General features: G+C 41.4%; 1 protein-coding gene across 1 annotated transcript in view; it reads right to left on the bottom strand.

The window, feature by feature from the left end:
- The window catches only part of si:dkey-219c10.4 (high affinity cGMP-specific 3',5'-cyclic phosphodiesterase 9A), a 109,906-nt gene that overhangs the window by 12,027 nt on the left and 77,302 nt on the right, over nt 1–20,577 (bottom strand). The window contains exons 9-11 of the mRNA XM_043694198.1: nt 17,884–17,976; nt 13,210–13,277; nt 5,350–5,452 (exon numbers count right to left, since the gene is read on the bottom strand). Coding sequence (XP_043550133.1) covers nt 5,350–5,452; nt 13,210–13,277; nt 17,884–17,976 — 264 coding nt within the window. The remainder of the gene's footprint in view (nt 1–5,349; nt 5,453–13,209; nt 13,278–17,883; nt 17,977–20,577) is intronic.

Raw genomic sequence — 20,577 nt, forward strand, 5'->3', positions numbered from 1 at the left:
TTGGATAGAGCGTGTAAGAAGGCCTATGGTGTATTAGCGTTCATTAGCAGAGGGATTGAATTCAAGAGTCGTGAGGTGATGTTGCAGCTGTATAGGACCTTGGTAAGGCCACATTTGGAGTACTGTGTGCAGTTCTGGTCGCCTCATTTTAGGAAAGATGTGGAAGCTTTGGAGAGGGTGCAGAGGAGATTTACCAAGATGTTGCCTGGAATGGAGAATAGGTCGTGTGAGGATAGATTGAGAGTGCTTGGCCTTTTCTCATTGGAACAGCGAAGGATGAGGGGTGACTTGATAGAGGTTTATAAGGTGATCAGGGGAATAGATAGAGTAGACAGTCAGAAACATTTTCCCCGGGTACAACAGAGTGTTACAAGGGGACATAAATTTAAGGTGAAGGGTGGAAGGTATGGGGGGATGTCAGGGGTAGGTTCTTTACCTAGAGAGTGGTGGTGGCATGGAATGCGCTGCCTGTGGGAGTGGCAGAGTCAGAATCATTGGTGACTTTTAAGCGGCAATTGGATAGGTACATGGATAGGTGCTTAAGCTAGGACAAATGTTCGGCACAACATCGTGGGCCGAAGGGCCTGTTCTGTGCTGTATTGTTCTATGATCTATGTTCTTTGTCTATTTACCCTATCCATGCTCCTCATGATTTTTAAAATCTCTATAAGGACAACCGTCAGCCTCCAACACTGCAGGGAAAACAACCCTAGCCTATTCAGCTTCTCCCTTATAGCTCAAATCCTCCAATCCTGGCAACATCCTTATAAATCTTTTCTGAACCCTTTCAAGTTTCACAACATCCTTGCAATGCTTGAACCACAACTCTCCCGTCCAAAGTCCTTGTATCCTGGAAGGATCATGTAAAATAACTGAGAAATAACTAGAAAGAAAACATTTCCCATGTATCTACAATCATTTCTCTCCATCTTAGTTATCCTTAATAAACTACAGCAATTTTCACTCTACTCATTTCATCATTTCCCCAACCCCAAACCAGGGCATAATTTGGACTGACAGTTTGAAATGGGCAATGTCAATATTGTGTTATATTTTCACGCTAATGAAATTGAAATGAGGAAGAGATGCAGAACAAATGGCTGAATGAATGTGCCCATTTCATAGAAGAAGCCAGCCAATGATGCCTATTTTATTCTCCTATTTGATGCACATATACATAAGGCAGAAGATTTGAAATGAAAACAGACATAGAGTATGATTTGGAGACTGGTGTTTGACTGAGGTGTACAAAGTTGAAAATCACAACACAACAGGTTACAGTCCAACAGGTTTAATTGGAAGCACTAGCTTTCAGAGCGCTGCTCCTTCATCAGGTGACTGTGACAATCACCTGATGAAGGAGCAACGCTCAGAAAGCTAGTGCTTCCAATTAAACCTGTTGGACTATAACCTGGTGTTGTGTGAGTTTTAACTAATGACATAGAGTATGTCATCTTTTTGGCAACCTATTCATATAGCAATATTTTATTCCATGAATAGGTAAAATTCATCAGTTATTTTGAGAACAGTGGATGGATTTAAAATTGATAAATTAAAAATAATGTGAATATGAGGGTGTTGCCAAGAACACTCATCAATTTTTAGGATATGTATTGAACACAGCTGAATAGGAACTAAGGCACATTATTATCAGCTCATTTGTGAAGTTATATTTAGAATAATTCATGAATGCTTGAGTGCCCTAACTTCAAATGGGCCTTGATATATTGGAGAAACCAAAATAACTCCAAATCTCTGCGCCACTAAGTTATGAAGAGTCAAACTTGGAAGTTAAGTGATTTTCTTCAGAGCAACATAGCTGAAGATGGGGCATGATCTAAATCTTGAACATAATTTGAGACATGTATAAACTAGATAGAAGGCTAGTGCAGATGCAAGTCAACAAGGGCGGCACGGTGACACAGTGGTTAGCACTGCTGCCTCACAGCACCAGAGACCTGGGTTCAATTCCCGCCTCAGGCGACTGACTGTGTGGAGTTTGCACATTCTCCCCATGTCTGCGTGGGTTTCCTCCGGGTGCTCCAGTTTCCTCCCACAGTCCAAAGATATGCAGGTCAGGTGAATTGGCCATGCTAAATTGCCCGTAGTGTTAGGTAAGGGGTAAATGTAGGGGTATGGGTGGGTTGCGCTTCGGTGGGTCGGTGTGGACTTGTTGGGCCGAAGGGCCTGTTTCCACACTGTAAAGTAATCTAATCTAATCTAAAGGCACAAGCTATAGATGCAGCCTTCCCAAAACTGCCCATATCATGGTTAAAAAAATGTTTAAGAGAAACCTATTTGACTTGGACTATGATGCTTGAGAGGAACATTTTAAGTAGTCTCAAGTAAGATTAAGATTTAAAGGCTTTGCCTCCCTCCAATCAGAAGATACATGAACTGTTCCTTAGGACAACAATTTAAAATTGTGTCACTTCACTTAATTGATTCCTACTGACCATTTGTCCAATGGTACATAACTGGAGTAAGCCTTCCTCTTAAGAATCAGATAAAATGTTAACTCAACATATATAGCAACATTTAATCAATTGAATATCCAGTAGATAAATGTAACATGCATGTAACCTCAGAGAACTTCACTGGAGGAGAATGTGGGACACCTGGAAATGTTGTGCAGCCGGTAATTAATGAAGGTTTTACAAACCTGGGTTAATTAGTAGTATAGTGGAGGGCTCAAGTAAGATCTCACAGAACAGCTTCCAGTGGAAGTTTCAGAAAGAGGAATGGTGCAGGGAATTGGAAGGATGAACATTCAAAGGAAGAGAATGCCTGCTCAATGTTCATTGGAGGAAACCTGAAAGAAGCCGTGGAGAGGAATATGACAGTGTCATGGTATGCTAATTCTCTCATGTTTCAGCAGTGCCAACTGAGAACAGGTTATGGCAGTCACTGTTTATTCTTCTTTTTTGACACCAAGATAGTGTTCCACCTCATTAATCAAGAGCTGTACAACTCAACCTTCTGACTGCACTGTGATTCAGGAGTTCATTCATTCTATAGCTAACAAAACGTGTTGTAAAATCCCCTGATGTTCATAGCTGGAATGAATTCCTTCCTCCAATTCAACAGTATGCTACTAATATTTCTATTATATCTATCTCAAGATAACTGGGCAAAATTTTCAAATGCTTATTTGAATCTCAGGTGCTCAGTATTGCTGCAGGAGAAATGTGTACACTTTGCTAATGAAAGATAGGGAAACACAAGGAGACATACAAGACAACACAGAGCTACCCATACCACCCTATGAGGAATAGGCCATAATGTTGCTGGGGAAATATTCCATTTAACTGTGGGAGAAGTGTAATCACTGAGGCGTTGCAAATTGTAGACAAAACCAATAGCATGGCATCCCTGTGAAGCAGCAGACAATCAAGTACTTCCTCGTCATTTGCTATCTCTTTCATCTCAAGGGGTCAGGAACATCTTTCTTTGTTTAATCCTCCTCTCCTACATATTCACCACACAGGATAGAGGAAAATCAAGATGAGTAGGTGAGAATATAAGAACATGAGGAATAGGAACAGGTTAAGAAATAACAGCAATCAATATAGTCACCCAAGCCTCCTGTGCCATTCAATATGATCATGGCTAATCTTCTGCCTCAACTTTACTTTCCCACTCTCCACATATTTGTTGAATCTACATGTTATCACAGTCTTAAAAACATTAACTGATAGAGCATTGTTCCATGCATGATCTTTTTTGTAATCCACTCGTTGGATGTGGATATTACTGGCTGGCCGGCAATTATTGCCCATTATTAGTTGCCCTTAAGAAGGCAGTGGTGAGCTGCCTCTTGTATCACTGCAACCCACAATGTCATTAGAAAGGGAATTCCATGATTATGATCCAATAAAAGTGAAGTCACTTTCAAGGCAGGATGTGAGTGGCTTGAAGAGGAACTTGCATGTGGTAGTGTTCCCATATATCTGCTACATTTTTCATTCTAAACGGAAATGGTCGTGGATTTGGAAGGTGCCACCTAAGGATCTTTGGTAAGTGTCTGCAGTGCATCTTGTAAATGGCACACTGCTGTTACAAAGGCCTTGTAGTGAATGCTTTTGGAAGTGGTGTCAATTAAATAGGCCACTTTGTCCCAGGTGGTGTCAAGCTTCTTGAGTTTTGTTGGAACTACACCCATCCAGATAGATGGGGAATATTCAATCACACTCCTAACTTGTGTCTTGTAGGTGGTGGACAGGCTTTGTAGAGTCAGGAAGTGAGTCACTCATTGCAGTATTCCTCACCTCTTGTGGCTGTTGTGTCTGTGTGGTGAATCTGGCTGAGTTTCAGTTTTATCCTGACAATTCCCTTCAGGATTTTGTATGTTTCATAAGAGTTCACGGAATATCAACCCACTTTACTCGCCATATCATCATAGGCCAAGGTCTCAATCTCTAGAATTAATCTATTGATCTTTCACTGTACTACCTCCAATGCAGTACGGATTAAATATTTCCTTAAGCATAGAAACTAAAGCTTACATCATATTCTGTATGTGATTTCACCAAGTCCCTATTTGTATCAAAACATCTTTACTCCTGTATACCAATCCTCTTTCAATAAAGGCCAATTTGCCATTGCCTTCCTAATTTCACAAATTTTCCATGGTAGGGAGAGTGGCACTGAATATGGCACCACAAAGACACCAGACACAGGGATCAGAGATGATACAAGAACTAAAAGCCAAGGGCATGGACGATGTTTTTTACTGAGTTCTCCCTTCAGTGCCCAGATACAGCTGTTTGGCTGGTGTGAACATGTTCCAGCTGTATCATGGAATGGCTGTTTAACTTAAACATTTTCAAGGACAAATGAATTTTGCTTACAACTTATGTGTATTTGCCCAGAAAGTTGGAAAATTATATTGTGAGAAATGAGTTTCTGAGAGGAACCCCAATTCAGTTAAAGCAAAGGCAGAGAATCCTCATGTACTAAAAGTATATGTTTTCATACATCTCTGAAGGTCTGGATAAAATAGAGAAATACATACTGCTAAATGTTTACTAATCAAACTTCACTTTTCTTGCCCCATCATTTTGATTAATTGCTTTTCTAATTAATTTGCACTTGCGGAGATCACTTCATTTAAATAAGCTTTGCATATACCCTGTTTACAGATTAGCAGTGTTCCAGTTTCTAATTGTCCACATTACATGCAAGGGTAACAGGCTCTATATAGAGCTCAGACTTCCACCCCTGAATAATACATATAACAAAATTATAGCGTTATCCACACCAATGTCTCATTCATTTAGGTTGTACAGCAAACTAAATGACTGTGAGACAGTGACTCTAAGAGTGTGGCTGAAATAACTTGGTACTCACGATGTCCTTGTGGTTTTTGTTGTTAAAATCAAACACTGACACAATGGATCTGAACTGATTCAGAATCTCATTATGACGAGTCATGTCTGTGGCAAGAACACACCTGATGGAAGATAAAATTGACATTAGTTCAAGAGTCTGCAGAGATGTTCCACCTCGTCCATATACATAGGTACCTATTTCCGAATGCAGAGAGGAATTTCACCCATCAGCAACATCAAGTGTGCTGCATTTGATCTTCTGACATAATAGGAAGAGACAAGGTTTCTCCACCGCCCACCCAGAAACCCAACAGATTGCACAGAGTATTAAAAATTACTTTTTCATTTAGATATGTACAGACACGAGTTACTATTTGTTTAGACTACTTTTTCATTGAAGCCATGTTGTTTTTGTCATGATACTAATAAATATGGACTAATGATTTTCAAAGTCCATCACCTTATTTTAGTAACTGGTTACTTTCATGGACTGAAATCACTTTTAAAAAGGAAAAACACTGACATAATATATCCAGTTAAAAATCACACAACACCAGGTTATAGTCCAACAGGTTTAATTGGAAGCACACTAGCTTTCGGAGCGACGCTCCTTCATCAGGTGATTGTGGAAGGAGCGTCGCTCCGAAAGCTAGTGTGCTTCCAGTTAAACGTGTTGGACTATAACCTGGTGTTGTGTGATTTTTAACTTTGTACATCCCAGTCCAACACCGGCATCTCCGAATCATAATATATCCAGGGTGAGTATTTGATCACACAGGTTAGCCAAGCTTCAGGAAATCAATGTGAAATAAACAAAATCATCTTGAACCGTAACTAACATTTTCTCAAAAGACATTGAAAAGTAGTGTACCCTGTCAGGCATAGAAAGGCTCTCATTTCCCCTTTTTAATTCACATTTCTAGAGCGAGTTTCACATATTGGAGATGAAAGGCATAATCCGCATTATCAAACTTTTAAATAGTGAACTCAGCTGCTACAATACATAAACCAGCTTATATTTCAGCCAATTGCTTGTGGCTGACCAGGGGTGATGGATTTGTGACTGCAAAACTGGAGGAAGCTCTCTCTTTCTCAGCCACTCAGAAATTAAAAGTGCTTGATTACGGAAATGATTAAAAAGAGAAACCAGAACCACTCCCCCCCTCCCCCCAACTCCCTCCTCACCCCCACTCCCCCCCACACCACCGCCTCCCCTAACTCCACCCCCCCATCTCAAACAACAACTGAAATATTGGTTTCTGTTGAAGATCCAAGACATCAATTAAACAGCCTTGATCACAAATTAAATATCTGGATTAGTGGTGCTGGAAGAGCACAGCAGTTCAGGCAGCATCCGAGGAGCAGTAAAATCGACGTTGCGGGCGAAAGCCCTTCATCAAGAATACAGGCAGAGTTACCTTGAGCCACCTAGGGCACTGGATGACATCCTGCCCCTACAATATTCACAAGGACTTTTCCCCCACTGCTCTCTATAGCAAAGAGTTCCAAAGACTCAGAACACTCGGTAGAAGAAATTTCTCCTCATCTCAAGTCTTAAATTGGCATCCCTTCATTTGGAGATGATGTCTTGTGATCCTAGACTCCCATGTGAGGAGTCAAAACATATGGCACTGGAAAAACACAGCCATCACACGTTTTGGCTCTGATCTCCATCATCTGCAGTCCTCACTTTCTCCTCTCCCATGCCTCTCAGCATTTGTCTTAATACTCCTGTAGTTTTCAGTGAGATTGATCCTCTCCACCCTTCAGGCAATCTGCCTGTGTTCTTGATGGAGGGCTTTTGCCCAAAACATCAATTTTACTGCTCCTCAGATGCTGCCTGAACTGCTGTGCTCTTCCAGCACCACTAATCCAGAATCTGGTTTCCAGCATCTGCAGGCATTGTTTTTACCACAAATTAAATATTTCTATGCAAAAGACATCCTAAGTTTTTTTAACTGTATTTTTTTCCATCTTCCTTTGTAGTGGATTCTATCTTGTTTAAATTTTTTCGTGACTATGTATATGCATCATTGATAAGGTTCCCCATGATAAGCTCAGTCATAAAGTCAGGAAGTATGGGATACAGGGAGATTTGGCTATCTGGATTCAGAATTGGTTGGCTGACAGAAGGCAGAGAGTGGTTATAGATGGAAAGTATTCTGCCTGGAGGTCAGTGTTGTGTGAGGTCCCGCAGAGCTCTGTTCTTGGGCCTCTGCTCTTTGTAGTTTTTATAAATGACTTGAATGAGGAGGTTGAGGGGAGGGTTAGTAAATTTGCAGACGTCACAAAGGTTGGAGGTGCTGTCGATAGTATTGATGGCTATTGCAGGCTGCACCGCGACATTGACAGGATGCAGAGCTGGGCTGAGAAATGACAGATGGAGTTCAACCTGGATAAATGCGAAGTGATGCATTTTGGAAGGTCGAACTCGAATGCTGAATACAGGATTAAAGACAGGATGCTTGACAATGTGGAGGAACGGAGGAATCTTGCTGTGCAAATACATAGATCCCTCAAAGTTGCCACCCAAGTGGATAGGGTTGTTCAGAAAGCATATGATGTTTTGCCTTTCATTAACAGGGGATCGAGTTTAAGAGCCGCAAGGCTTGTTACAGCTCTACAAGTCCCTGGTGAGACCCCACTTGGAATATTGTGTCCAGTTCTGGTCGCCCTACTATAGGAAAGATACAGAGGCTTTGGAGAGCGTGCAAAGAAGGTTACCAGGATGCTGCCTGGACTGGAGAGCTTGTCTTATGAAGAGAGGTTGAATAAACTCGGACTTTTCTCTCTGGAGAGAAGGAGGAAGAGAGGAGACCTGATCGAGGTATACAAGATAATGAGAGGAATGGATGGAGTCAATAGCCAAAGACTTTTCCCCAGGGCAGGATTGACTGGTACAAAGGTTCGTAAATTTTAAAATATTAGGAGTAAGGTATAGAGGGGACTTCAAAAGAAGATTCTTTATGCAGAGAAATGTGAATGCATGGAATGTGTTGCCAGCAGTGGTGGTGGAAGCACAGTCATTAGGAACATTTAAGTGACTGCTGGACATGAACATGGAGGGGTGAGTTGAGGGGTGCATAGATTAAATTATTTTATTTTACATTAGGATTAACCCTCTGCACAACATTGAGGGCCGAAGGGCTTGTTCTGTGCTGTACTTTTCTATGTTCTAAGAAATTCTTGTAATTGGTTCCATACTGATGCAGTGGGCATTGTTACATTTTTAGTAAAGACAGGTAAAGCCTCATACTAAAAAATAATATTTAGTTTTGTTTTGGCCAATTAAAGAGATTGAAATGAGGGAGCTGGATCCCCCCTCCTCACTGTTCATAACAGTTATAAGGCAATAATGATTCAATTGCCTTATAACTGTTAAGAGCAGTGAGGAGGGGGGAACCAGATCCCTCATTTCAATCTCTTAATTGGCCAAAACAAAACTAAAAATTATTTTTTAGTATGAGGCTTTACCTGTCTTTACTAAAAATGTAACAATGCCCACTGCATCAGTATGGAACCAATTACAAGACTTCAATCATTGGGCAATAATGAATTTTTTTTCTAAATTTGAAGTGATTTAGCTGCTTTTGTGCAACACTAAGAATTTTGCAGCATTTCTGCAGCCTCTTTTCTGTTTTCCTTCAACATCGCTCAAGACAGATTACTAAGTATTTCCACCAAGCAGCACTCACTCTGTCTGAAAGTATTAGATATCCAAATTTGATGACAACACAATAAACAGCAGAGAATAAATGAGGCAAAATATCAATACTACATATGCAATTGGGCTGACATATTGCATTTGAAAATCAAATTTCAACCAACAAAGTTAACAAGTAAGATGAAAGATGTGGAATAGAGAACTGCAATGAATATAACTGAATTACAGGCTTTGAGAGGATCTGGGAATAATAATATACACATCAATGTCCAGCTGGTCTGATGCAGCAGTTTCAAAACATAATTGAGTGATAAGATGGAGATAAATGTTCTACGAACCTGCGTACAGCTTGCATCCTTGCAGGGCATGGCAGGGGTTCAGGAGTGAGAAATTGGGCACAGGGCCACATACACATAATTTGCATTGTTCCCAATTTCCCAACAAGTAGTTTGCAGGTCAGTGGGAAAGTAAAACAAGGTTGCATTACCAGTAAAGGAGAAGCTGGATTACCACAGAAAGGCTCAGGAACATTTTCTTGGTCTGTGGAACGAGGCAATGGGAATCTGACCCTGACTTCTTTAAGCGAGACCCTCTTCCCAATTTTCCTTTAATGTCATGGCTCCCTTCTGTATTTTGTGCTGGTCAAGGCATTTAACTGGCAAGGCACAAATGATTCAGGAAGGTAGTTGAAACAAAGAAGTATTTTATTTCACTAAAGATGAACACAATTGCAGGAAGTTGAGTAGGTTGAGCTTGTATTCATTGGAGTTTGGGAGAATGAGAAACACATCAGGTTCTTAAGGAGCTTGTCAGAGTAAATGCAGAAAGGTTGTTTCTTCGTTGGGAGAGAAAGCAGAATTTCAGAGCAAAGGGTCATATATTTAGACAGAAACGGTGAGGAGTAATTTTCTCTCAGAGGTTAATGATATGAAGAATTAATTACTGAAGAGGGCTGTCAAGACTGGGTCGTTAAGTGTATGGAAGGCTGAGATAGACTAATTCTTCATCAGTAAGGGACTCAAAAGTAATGGGGATAAGGCAGGAAACTGGAGTTGAGGAACAGCCATGATCTAATTGAATGACAGAGCAGACTCAATGGGCTGAATGGCCTACATCTGCTCTCATGTCTTACGGTCTTATATCAGTTTGATCTGTTAAGAGAATTTGACCTTGATCATTGGTTATTATTAATATTAAGTCTTGGTGATGTTTATTACCCAGGAGAAAAGATCCAAAAATCTATCCCAATAATTCTGTATCTGAAATGATTTTAATGTCACCAACTGCCTGTGGTCTAATGACTCTCCATTCTTCACCCTAGTCCAATGTGTGTCTTTCAGGAGTCTTGCACAATAATCTTCTGTTAAAGTGTCTGCTATATAAACAAAACCAATTTCATTGCTATTCAGTGCAACAAATGTTTTTTTCTTTAACTTCTGTAAATGAACATACTAACAGACAATTTGACATGGCCATTTTGTCTTTCAATCTGCTCCTCCACTCAATAAGATCCTGGGTGATCTGGTTCTGGTCTCAACTGCACTTCCCTATCTGACCCAGATAACCTGTTTATCAAAAATCTAACCTCACCTTGAATAAAGTTAAAGACCCAAATTCTGTTACTTTCTAGGGAAGAGAATTCCAAACTCTAACAACCCCTTTAAGCAGAAAATTTCTCATGGCGTATCTGTTTATGGTCTGCACATTCCTAAGAGGAAGTGAGGACTGCAGATGCTGGAGATCAGAGTCGAAGAGCGTGGTGCTGGAAAAACGCAGCCGGTCAGGCAGCATCTGAGGAGCAGGAGAATCGACTTTTGAGCATAAGCCCTTCATCAAGAATGAGGCTTCTGGCCCAATGCGGCTGAGAGATAAATGGGAGGTGGGTGGGGAGGGGGTTGGAGGGGGTGGAGGGTAGCTGGGTGGAAGGCAGCTAGGATTATGATAGGTAGATGGAGGTGGGGGTGAAGGCAATAGGTTGGAGAGGTGGGTGTAGCAGATTGGTGAGAAGGAAGATAGACAGGTAGGAAAGTTCAACAGGCAGTGCCAAGTTGGAAGTTTGGAACTGGGATAAGATGGGGGAGCGGACATGAGGAAACTGGTGAAATCCACATTGATCCCGTGTGGTTGGAGGGTCCCAAGGTGGAAGATGACGCTTTCTTCCTCCAGGTGTCAAGTGGCTAGAGTTTGGCGGTGGAGGAAGCCCAGGATTTGCGTGTCATTGGAGGAGTGAGAGCAGGAGTTAAAGTGTTCGACCACCAGGTAGTGGGATTGCTGAGTGCGAGTGTCCCACAGATGTTCTCTGAAACGTTCTGCAAGTTGGCATCCTGTCTCCTCAATATAGTGGTGACCACATTAAGAGCAACGGACACAGTAGATAATGTGTGTGGAGATACAGGTAAATCTCTGTTGGATGTGGAAGGATCCTTTGGGACCTTGAATAGTAGTAAGGGGGAAGGTGTGGGCACAGATTGTGCACTTCTTGCAGTGGCAGGGGAGGGTGCTGGGTGTGGAGGGTGGGTTGGTGGAGTGCGTGGACCTAAAAAGGGAGTCACGGAAGGAATGATCTCTCCAGAAATCAGGGGTTGGGAGGGAAATATATCCCTGGTGGTGGGGTCTGCTTGCAGGTGGCAGAAATGGAGGAGTTCTTGATCTATGAGGTTGGAGGCTGTTGGTGGGAGATCCCCTGAGGTGATGAGATTTTGGATGGTTTGGGAGATGATGGTTTGCTGATAAGGGTTGAACCTCACTGCCCTGAGGCTGAACACTTTAACTCCCCCTCTGCCAAGGAAATGCAAGTCGTGGGCCTCCTCCATCGTCAGACTCTAGCTACCCGATGCCTGAAGGAAGAATGCCTCATCTTCCGCCTTGGGACCCTCCAACCACATGGGATCAATGTGGATTTCACCAGTTTCCTCATTTCTGCTCCCCCACCTTATCCCAAATTCCAACTCGGCACTGCCCTCTTGAACTGTCTTACCTGTCCATCTTCCTTCACACCTATCCACTCCACCCTCCTCTCCAACCTATGACCTTTACCCCCACCTTCATCTATCCATCGCATTCCCAGCTACCTTCCCTCCAGCAGCACTCCCCAACCCTCCCATTTATCTCTTAGCCCCATTGGGCCACAAGCCTCATCCTGATGAAGGGCTTACGCTTGAAATGTCAATTCTCCTGTCCCTCAGATGCCTCCTGACTGCTGTGCTTTTCCAGTACCACACTCGTCAGCTCCACATTCCAGCCTACCCCTGGCAACCTTTGACTTCATTGTTAGGCAAGAACATACATACGTTTACTACAAATTACTTAATGACCCTGCCTCCACAGGACTCAGGAGATCCCAACAACTCTCACCTCTCTAAGGGAAAAGAATATTTTCATTTCTAGCTTAAATGGGAGATCCTAATTTTTAAACTATATTCTCTAGTGTTGGCCTCTCCCACAAGGATATTGGTAAGGCCTTTTCTGATGTATTGTGTCCAGTTCTGGTCGCACTGTTGTAGGAAGGATATTATTAAACTGGAGAGTGTTCAGAAAAGACTTACCAGGATGTGGCCAGGAGTGGAGAATTTGCAATATAAAAATAGACTAGAAAGACTGAGACTTTTCTCACGGGAGCATAGGAGGTTGAAGGGTGACCTTATTGAGATTTATAAAAACATGAGGGACATAGATAATATAAATGACAAGAATCTTTTCCCCAGGGAGTGGGAGTTCAAAACTGGGGGGCATATTTTTAAGGTGAGAGGAGAAAGATGTAAAAAAGACATGGAGGGTAACTTTTCTGCACAGAGACTAGCTCATGAGTGGAATGATTTGCCACAGGAAGTGGTGAATGTAGGTACAGTTACAATGTTTAAAGACATTTGGATAAGTTCATGAATAGGAAAGGTTCAGAGGGATACAGGTCAATGCGGGCAGGTGGGACTAGTTTAATTTGGGAACCTAGTCAGCGTTGACAGGTTGGGTCGAAGTGTCTGTTTCCATGTTGTATGACCTTATGACCCTACTGTATGCAAGCTTTGTAAAAGGGTCTAAATGCACATGCCGATAATGAGCTTTCTCATGATTTGATTGTAAAACAATATTCTTCACATTTCCCATTTGGCTGCGCTTGATGGTATCAGCCATGAACCCTCGAGTCAGTGAATATGTTATGAATAATTCACAAAAAATATAATAAACCCATCTCCCAGGGTGAATATTAATACTTACTTTATCATTCCTTCTCGAATCCGTTTAAACTGTTCTGTTGTCAAATTTCGGAATATGTTGTTTTCAGACTGTAGGTGCCAGAAATAACATAAATATTTACTAAGTGCTAATCATCAATTATAACCCAGGAACACCTCAGTAATAGCACTGGTATTGTTAGATGATTATGGGCAAAGCCATTGATTTCATTATGTGCAAAAAAAAGGATGGAATCACAGGATAAGACTCATAAAATGCTAATTAAAATAGACAGATCACAGATTATGATCCCCAAAATCAATAAAAAAATATATGAATTCACAGACAAGATTCCAAAAGTTATTAGAATCAAACAAGATAATCCACAAAAGGCTAATTAAAATCCTGGATGATGCCAAATATCATATATTGAAGGCAAATTTGACCTACTTAACTGCTATTCAGCATGTGCATCCAATTGCACATGCATCACAAAATGAATATTTAAACATGGATTGGTTCTGGGTCCTCCTTTGTCATTTATATAAATGATTTGGAAGAGAATGCAGAAGGTTAGAAGTCACGCAACACCAGGTAATAGTCCAATAGGTTTATTTGAAACCACAAGCTTTTGGAGAACTATTCCTTCATCAGCTGAAGTGCAGGCATAGAATTTCTAGGCAGAGGGATCAATGGGCAGAGAGATGAAATATCATACAAATGGTTTGAAGGTAATGGAGAATAATAAGACTTATTATTCAACACTCTAGTCACACCATTTGTATGATCTTTGATCTCTCTGCCCACTGATCTCTCTGCCTAGAAAATCTGTGCCTGTATGCTTTCCTTCACTTAACCTGATGAAGGAGCAGTGCTTCGAAAGCATGTGATTTCAAATTGACCTGTTGGAATATATCCTAGTGTCACATGACTTCTGACCTTGTCTACCCCAGTCCAACACCGGCACTTGCACATTGAGGATATAGAAGGCATGGTGAGAAAGTTTGGGGATAACACCAAAATTGGTGTCATATTAGACAGTGAAGAAGGTTTTCTAATATTACAAATGGGTCAATAAGCCGAAAAATGATAGGTGGAGTTTAATTTGGATAAATGAAAGGTGTGAATTTTGATACAAGTAACAAGGGCAGGACTTACACAATTAAAGGTCTTAGGTGGTGTTGTAGAACAGAATGACCCAGGGGTTCAGGAACATAATTCTTTGAAGTTTACGTCACATCTGGACAGGATGATTAAAAAAGCATTTGGCACGCTTGCCTTCATTGCTCAGTCCTTTGACTGTAGGAGTTGGGTAGTCATGTTAAGGTTATATCAACATTGGTGAGATCTCTTCTGGAATCCTGCATCCAGTTCTAGTCACCTTGTTATAGGAAGGATATTACTAAGCTGGAGAGGCTTCAGAAGAGATTTACCAGGATGTTGCTGGGTATGGAAGGTTTAAGTTATAAAGAAAGGCTGAATAGGCTGGTACATTTTTCCTTTGAGCATAGGAGGTTAAGAGGCAATCTTATAGAAGTTTATAAAATCCTGAGGAGTATAAATACGCTTAATGGTAGGAGAGAGACTTTAAAAGGACAAGAGGGGCTAATTATTTTACCCTGACAGTGGTTCGTGTAGAAGTCAACTTCCTGATGAAGTGATGGATGCGGGCACAGTTACAACGTTTAAGAGATACTGAGATAAGTATATGAATAGGAAAAGTTTGGAGGTATATGAGCCAGGAGCAGGCAGATGAGACTAGTTTAGTTTGGGGTTATGTTCAGCATGGACTGGTTAGACAGAAGGGTTTTTTTTTTAAGACTATGGCTCTATGTATATTCGTTGAGAATAAAGATGAAAATTACAGAATGCATATTTTGAAAGAAATCATGAATGATGTAAGTTTTGTGATGTCCATTTTGGGAACCCACAAACTGGCTAAGTTATCCTTAACCATGCGTTGTAGCTAATTTTATATGCCCACAATTTTGTAGCCAGTTATACCTGTGCACATTTCATTGGTTTCATTCAAGCAAAATGATTTAAATTAATACTTCAAAGGCTGTTTTGAATGGGTGCTTGGGATTATCCATGAATGGGATGGGCAATAAATTGGACCAACCAACAATTCCCACATTCCAAGAATGATTATTTTTAAAATATAGAGAAAAGCATACTTATTTTATTGTTTAAAAGTTACATTTTTATGAAATATTTAATTTTATAATATCAGGATAGTTTTTAATCACAGGACAGTTGTTACTAAGTCAGGATAGTAAATTTGATTTTTTAATATTTGAAAATTCATCAAATATTATTGTCAAAAAGTGAACTTCAATTTTTACAGAACTTGGCAACATAGAAGTAAACATAGGAATGATAGAAGGCTGTTTAGCATCCCAAACCCGTTCTGCAGTTAGATAATGACTGATCTGTATTCCATCTCTATTGATCTTTCCCTAACAAACAAATATTCATCTGTATTGAAAATTGTAATTGATCCAATATGCACACCATTCTCACTAGTGCATTCCAGATTTCTATTACCCTTTGTTTTTAACAAATGTTTCTTTCTCTCCTTTCCAGATGGCCCAGTCCATCTTTTAAGATAATGGCCATTTATTAGAGTCATAGAGTCACACAACATAGATACAGCTCTTCGGCCCACCATGCCAATGCCAATCATCAAACATCAAACCATAATAATCCCATTTAGCTGCACTTGGTCCATAGCCGATGATATCCTAGTATTTAAAGTGCTCATCCAGGTGCTTCTCCAATGTTGCAAAAGCACCTACCTTCACCACCCTCTCTGGCAGTCTGTTATATATATCTGCCACCCTCTGCGTGAAAGAAAATTCTCAGATCTCCTTGAAAACATTGACTCCTCACCTTAACTTATTCCCTGTGGTCTTAAACACACCTTCCATGGGAAAAAGATTTTCACAATCTACTCTGTCTATTCCTCAGTCAGATCCCCCTCAGTGTCCTCTGAGCCAAGGAAAACAAACCCAACCTTATATAGTCTCTCCTTACAACTGAGACTTTACATCTAGTGCATCATCCTGGTGAATCTTCTCTGTATCCTCTCCAGTGCAGATAGTGTGGTGACCAGAACTGCACATAGTATTCTATCTGTGGCCTGAATAATATTTTATAAAATTGTAACAAGACTTCCATGCTCCTATGTTCTACTTTCCAATTAATGAAGACAAGCATCCTGTCTGTCCTCTTCACCGAGTGATTGTAACAAAGTCAGCCAGCTGAACCTCATAGAATAAATTCCCTGATTTGGGCTGTTAATCTGATCCAATCAGGGAGCCCTGGATGGCAGATATAGACAGGAGTATCAGACATTCTGACACTCTGAGAGCTGACCCTGACGAGACCGTGCCAGAGTCAAAGACTTTCTATGTGTAAATGAAGGGTAACTTGGTGATGGGATAATGGCCTCTGTGCAGTTATTTCATTCACTAAACTGTTCATCTGTGCTGGCACATTCAGGAATCTATGGGCTTGTACAACAAGGTTCCTTTGGTCCTCAGTACTCCCTAAGGACCTACCATCCATTGTGTGTGTCCTTCAGTTATTGGACTGCCCAAAATGCATTAATCAGGATTGAATTCCATTTGACATTGATCTGCCCAATTTACCAGTTGAGCAATATCAGGTTGTAACCTGAGACCATCCTTCTCACTATCAAAAACACCACCCCTTTTCATGTCATCTACAAATTTACTAAATCATACCTTCAACATTCACATCCAAGTCTTTAACATACATAACTAACAGCAAAGGTCCAAGCACCAAACCACGTGTTACGCTGCTGGTCACAGGCTTCCAATCCCAAAGCATCCCTCTATCATCACCTTTTGCCTTCCATTTGCAAGCTAATTTTAGATTCAATTTATCAAATTGCCTTGGATTGCATGTGCTCTTACCTTTTAGACCAGTCTTCTATTGCGACCTCATCAAAGTCTGTACTGAAGCCCATGTAAACTGCACTATTGTGGAATCAAAATAAACTCACTAACCTTCACTGGAGCTGAGGGAGCCAAAGCATATCATTATTCCTTCATCTGGGCATTACTGGCTGGACCAACATTTGTTGGCAATCACCAGTTGCCTTTAAGAAAATGGTGATGAGCTGCCTTCTTGAACTGTTGCAATCTATTTGATATTGAGGAAGGAATTTCTAGGACAGTGACAGTGAAGGAATGGTGCTTTTTTTTTCCCCCAAGACAGGATAGTGAGTCATTTGCAGGGAAACCTGTTCATGTTGGTGCAAGCCCAGGGTCCTGTGATGAGCAGTCACTGAAGGCAAGCCTAATGATGGGGTTTTGGTGCCTGTTTATCAAGCACTGTATTTCATGATGAAGTGGAACAAGGTGAAAGAAACTCGACCATGAGAGCAGTGATACTGAATCTATTCTGCTTGCACTCACTATTAGGACATTAACTAAATTTTAAGGTATTGAAATACATAATTGTCAGTAACCAAATACCACAATGTCAATAGAATAACAATAGACTTTTGCCTTCTGTTGAAAGTCACCTACAGCCAACCTAAATTCTCTTTTAAATGTAGAGATATGCATCTGCAGGGTGCAGAAAGTAGTGTCCTGAAACACATTTTAAATTTAACTTAATGTGCCTAATAAATTTAAATTGGCTGCTTTTAACCAATGACTTTCTCAGCGTTTAATGCAAAATTACCTTCTCCAGGATGTTAAAGGCCACAGAACAATGATGGTTCTCCAGGGGAGAGATGTCATTATATCTCAATGCCAGTTCTGTGCGAGCATTTATCTGAGGAAAAGCAAACAAGCTTTTGATTTTCCACTAAACTCACTTGACCAATAACAAAGAGAAAATACATGTTGATCAGGAGATCTTGAAGTGGCATATGTTAAACTACTGCCAATCACTACCTACCACACTGTAGGATGTGACCAATAATCCCATGCACTTTATAGACCAAATACAGTAGCAGTGCTGCTGGTCAGAAGTTTCTACTGGAGTATTGATTGGAATGAGGTCAGCCAGGTGGACATCATAAAATGAGTTCCCTTACTGGGGCTGTTAACCTGTTCCAATCAGGGAGCCCTAGCGGACAGATATAAACAGGAGTGTCTGCCCCTCTTCTGCGGTTATGTTAGAGCCCGGGTGTATCTGGAAAAGGAGCACGCGGTGTCGACCAACAACCTGGAGCTGTTCAGGGAGAGGTGGGCACCGCAGAGAGTGGAGTGCATTATTTCCCCCTCCAACTCTATTTTGATTTAGTCCCTACCCTCCCCTTCACTGTTTTGATCACACAGCACTGCCCTTTGATGTGAAGGGCAGTGTTTGTCACTGGCCACCCGGGTGTTTTCTTATCTTCCTGGTGGTGGAAACTGAATTAAGATTGGTGCACTTTGTTTCTTTCACTGTGTCTCACACCTGCACACACACACCATGGGTGCTGGGGAAAAAATAAGCACTACCGCAGTTAGCCGGTAGTTTGGGGGGAAAAAAAAACCAGGAGTGTATCAGACAGCATTGCCTTTTTTGTGAAGGGCACAGCTTGTCACTGGCCACTCGGGTGTTTGCCTAAAAAAAAGAAAAAAAGATAACAAAAAGAAGAAAAAAAAGTGTGGTGCTGGCCTGCTGCGCTTTTCCAGCACCACACTTTTCAATTCTGATGGAAGTGGACACCTTCGCCGGGCTGACTGAGCTTGGGAAACACCACCTGAATGAAGGCAATTGCAGAGCCTCACTCGGGACATATTCTGAAGATAGGGACTCAATGTAAACTCACAGCAAAACCTGAAACCAAAGCCGAGACTCGGCCAAGTGGTTAAAATTGTCTTCAGGATCGAGGCCAGCAAGCCATTGTAGCTGCTGATGATATGCGGACTCGAGACAGGGATAGAGTCCTACTAGCCCTGAATTGAGTCAGAGAACAGTTTGAGGAATGGGCAGCACCAGTTGTATTGCTTGCGGCATCTGATGGTTTTGTTTGTCTTTGCAGGGATTTCAAGTAAATGGTAAACTGCTTTTTGCAGCTGGATAAATACCCAATCCCTCACATAGAGGATTTACACACAAAACTGGCAGCAGGGCTGTTATTCATGAGGCTGAACATTAGCCAAGAGTATCTGTGACTGCGGTTAGATGAGGATTCCCAGAATTATGCTACTATTAATATCCGTAAGAGTTTGTACCAATAGACAATAGTGCCAATACGCCTTTTGCGTATCATCAGCCTGTACCATTTTCCAATTTATGATGGAATACATTTTATAAGGTCTACCCCAGGTTGCCATTTATCTGGATGACGTGCTAATAACAGGAAGATGAATAAAGAGCATTTAGAAAACTTGGACACAGTCCTTATATGTTTTCCAAAGTGGCCTTAAGAAGAAAAAATCTGTGTTCAGGGCACCCCAAGTGACCTACTTTGGCTACAGAGTTGACATGACTGGGTTATACTCGTTGGAAGATATAGTGAGGGTGATCAAAAATGCTCTGACTCTCCTCTCTGTACCACAGCTGAGGTTTTCCTTGGGATGGTGAATTATAACATTCATATGTAACCAGGTCTCCATTTTGGCACCCTTACATCTGCTATTGAAACAGGGTCAGACTTGGAAATGGTCTCATAGCCAAGATGTAGCCTTTAGGGAAGTGAAGAAGCAGCTATTGTCATCTGAGATATTGTGAGATGTGGTGCTGACAAGTGATGCCTCCCTGTATGGTACTGGGGTAGTGTTTGCTCACCAGTGGCCCAGCAAAAAGGAACATTTGATAGCTTATGCTTCCCAGAGTTTGGCTGATGACGAACAAAGATACAGAAGGAAGGCTTGGTGGCCATCTTTGGTGTGAGAAAGTTCCATCCATACTTTTTCGGATGTAAGTTTGTGACAGTGACAGACCACAAACCCTGATAGGGCTACGTAAAGAGGACAAGGAAATGCCAAACATAGCTTCAGGTTGAATTCAGCCATGGGCTCTCATTCTGAGTGCATACAATTGCAAATTTGAAAACAGTCTGGGAGGTCAAGTGGCAAATGTGGATGCCTTGAGTTGTCTTTCACTGGTGGATATGGCAGGAGCGCTGCCACTGGAAGAGCCTGTTCTGGTTTTAAACCTTATGGACACCCTTCTTGTCACCGCTGATAATATCAGACTGTGGACGCAAAAAGATCCCATCTCTGCAAAACTAAACCAGCTGGTGGTGTTGGGGGAGATAAAAGGGCCACCACAAGAAAAATTGAAACTTTTCTGGTCCTGGTGAGACCAGGAGACAGCATATTATTATGGAGAGTGAGAGCGATTGTCCGGAGCCAAGGTCGCCAGCAGGGACTGGCTGAACTCTACCAGGGTCATCCAGGGGTTTCCAAAATGAAGACGTTGGTGAGAAGTTCTGTC

The sequence above is a fragment of the Chiloscyllium plagiosum genome, chromosome 7 (assembly GCF_004010195.1).
Source record: "Chiloscyllium plagiosum isolate BGI_BamShark_2017 chromosome 7, ASM401019v2, whole genome shotgun sequence".
In the NCBI taxonomy this organism is placed as follows: Eukaryota; Metazoa; Chordata; class Chondrichthyes; order Orectolobiformes; family Hemiscylliidae; genus Chiloscyllium; species Chiloscyllium plagiosum.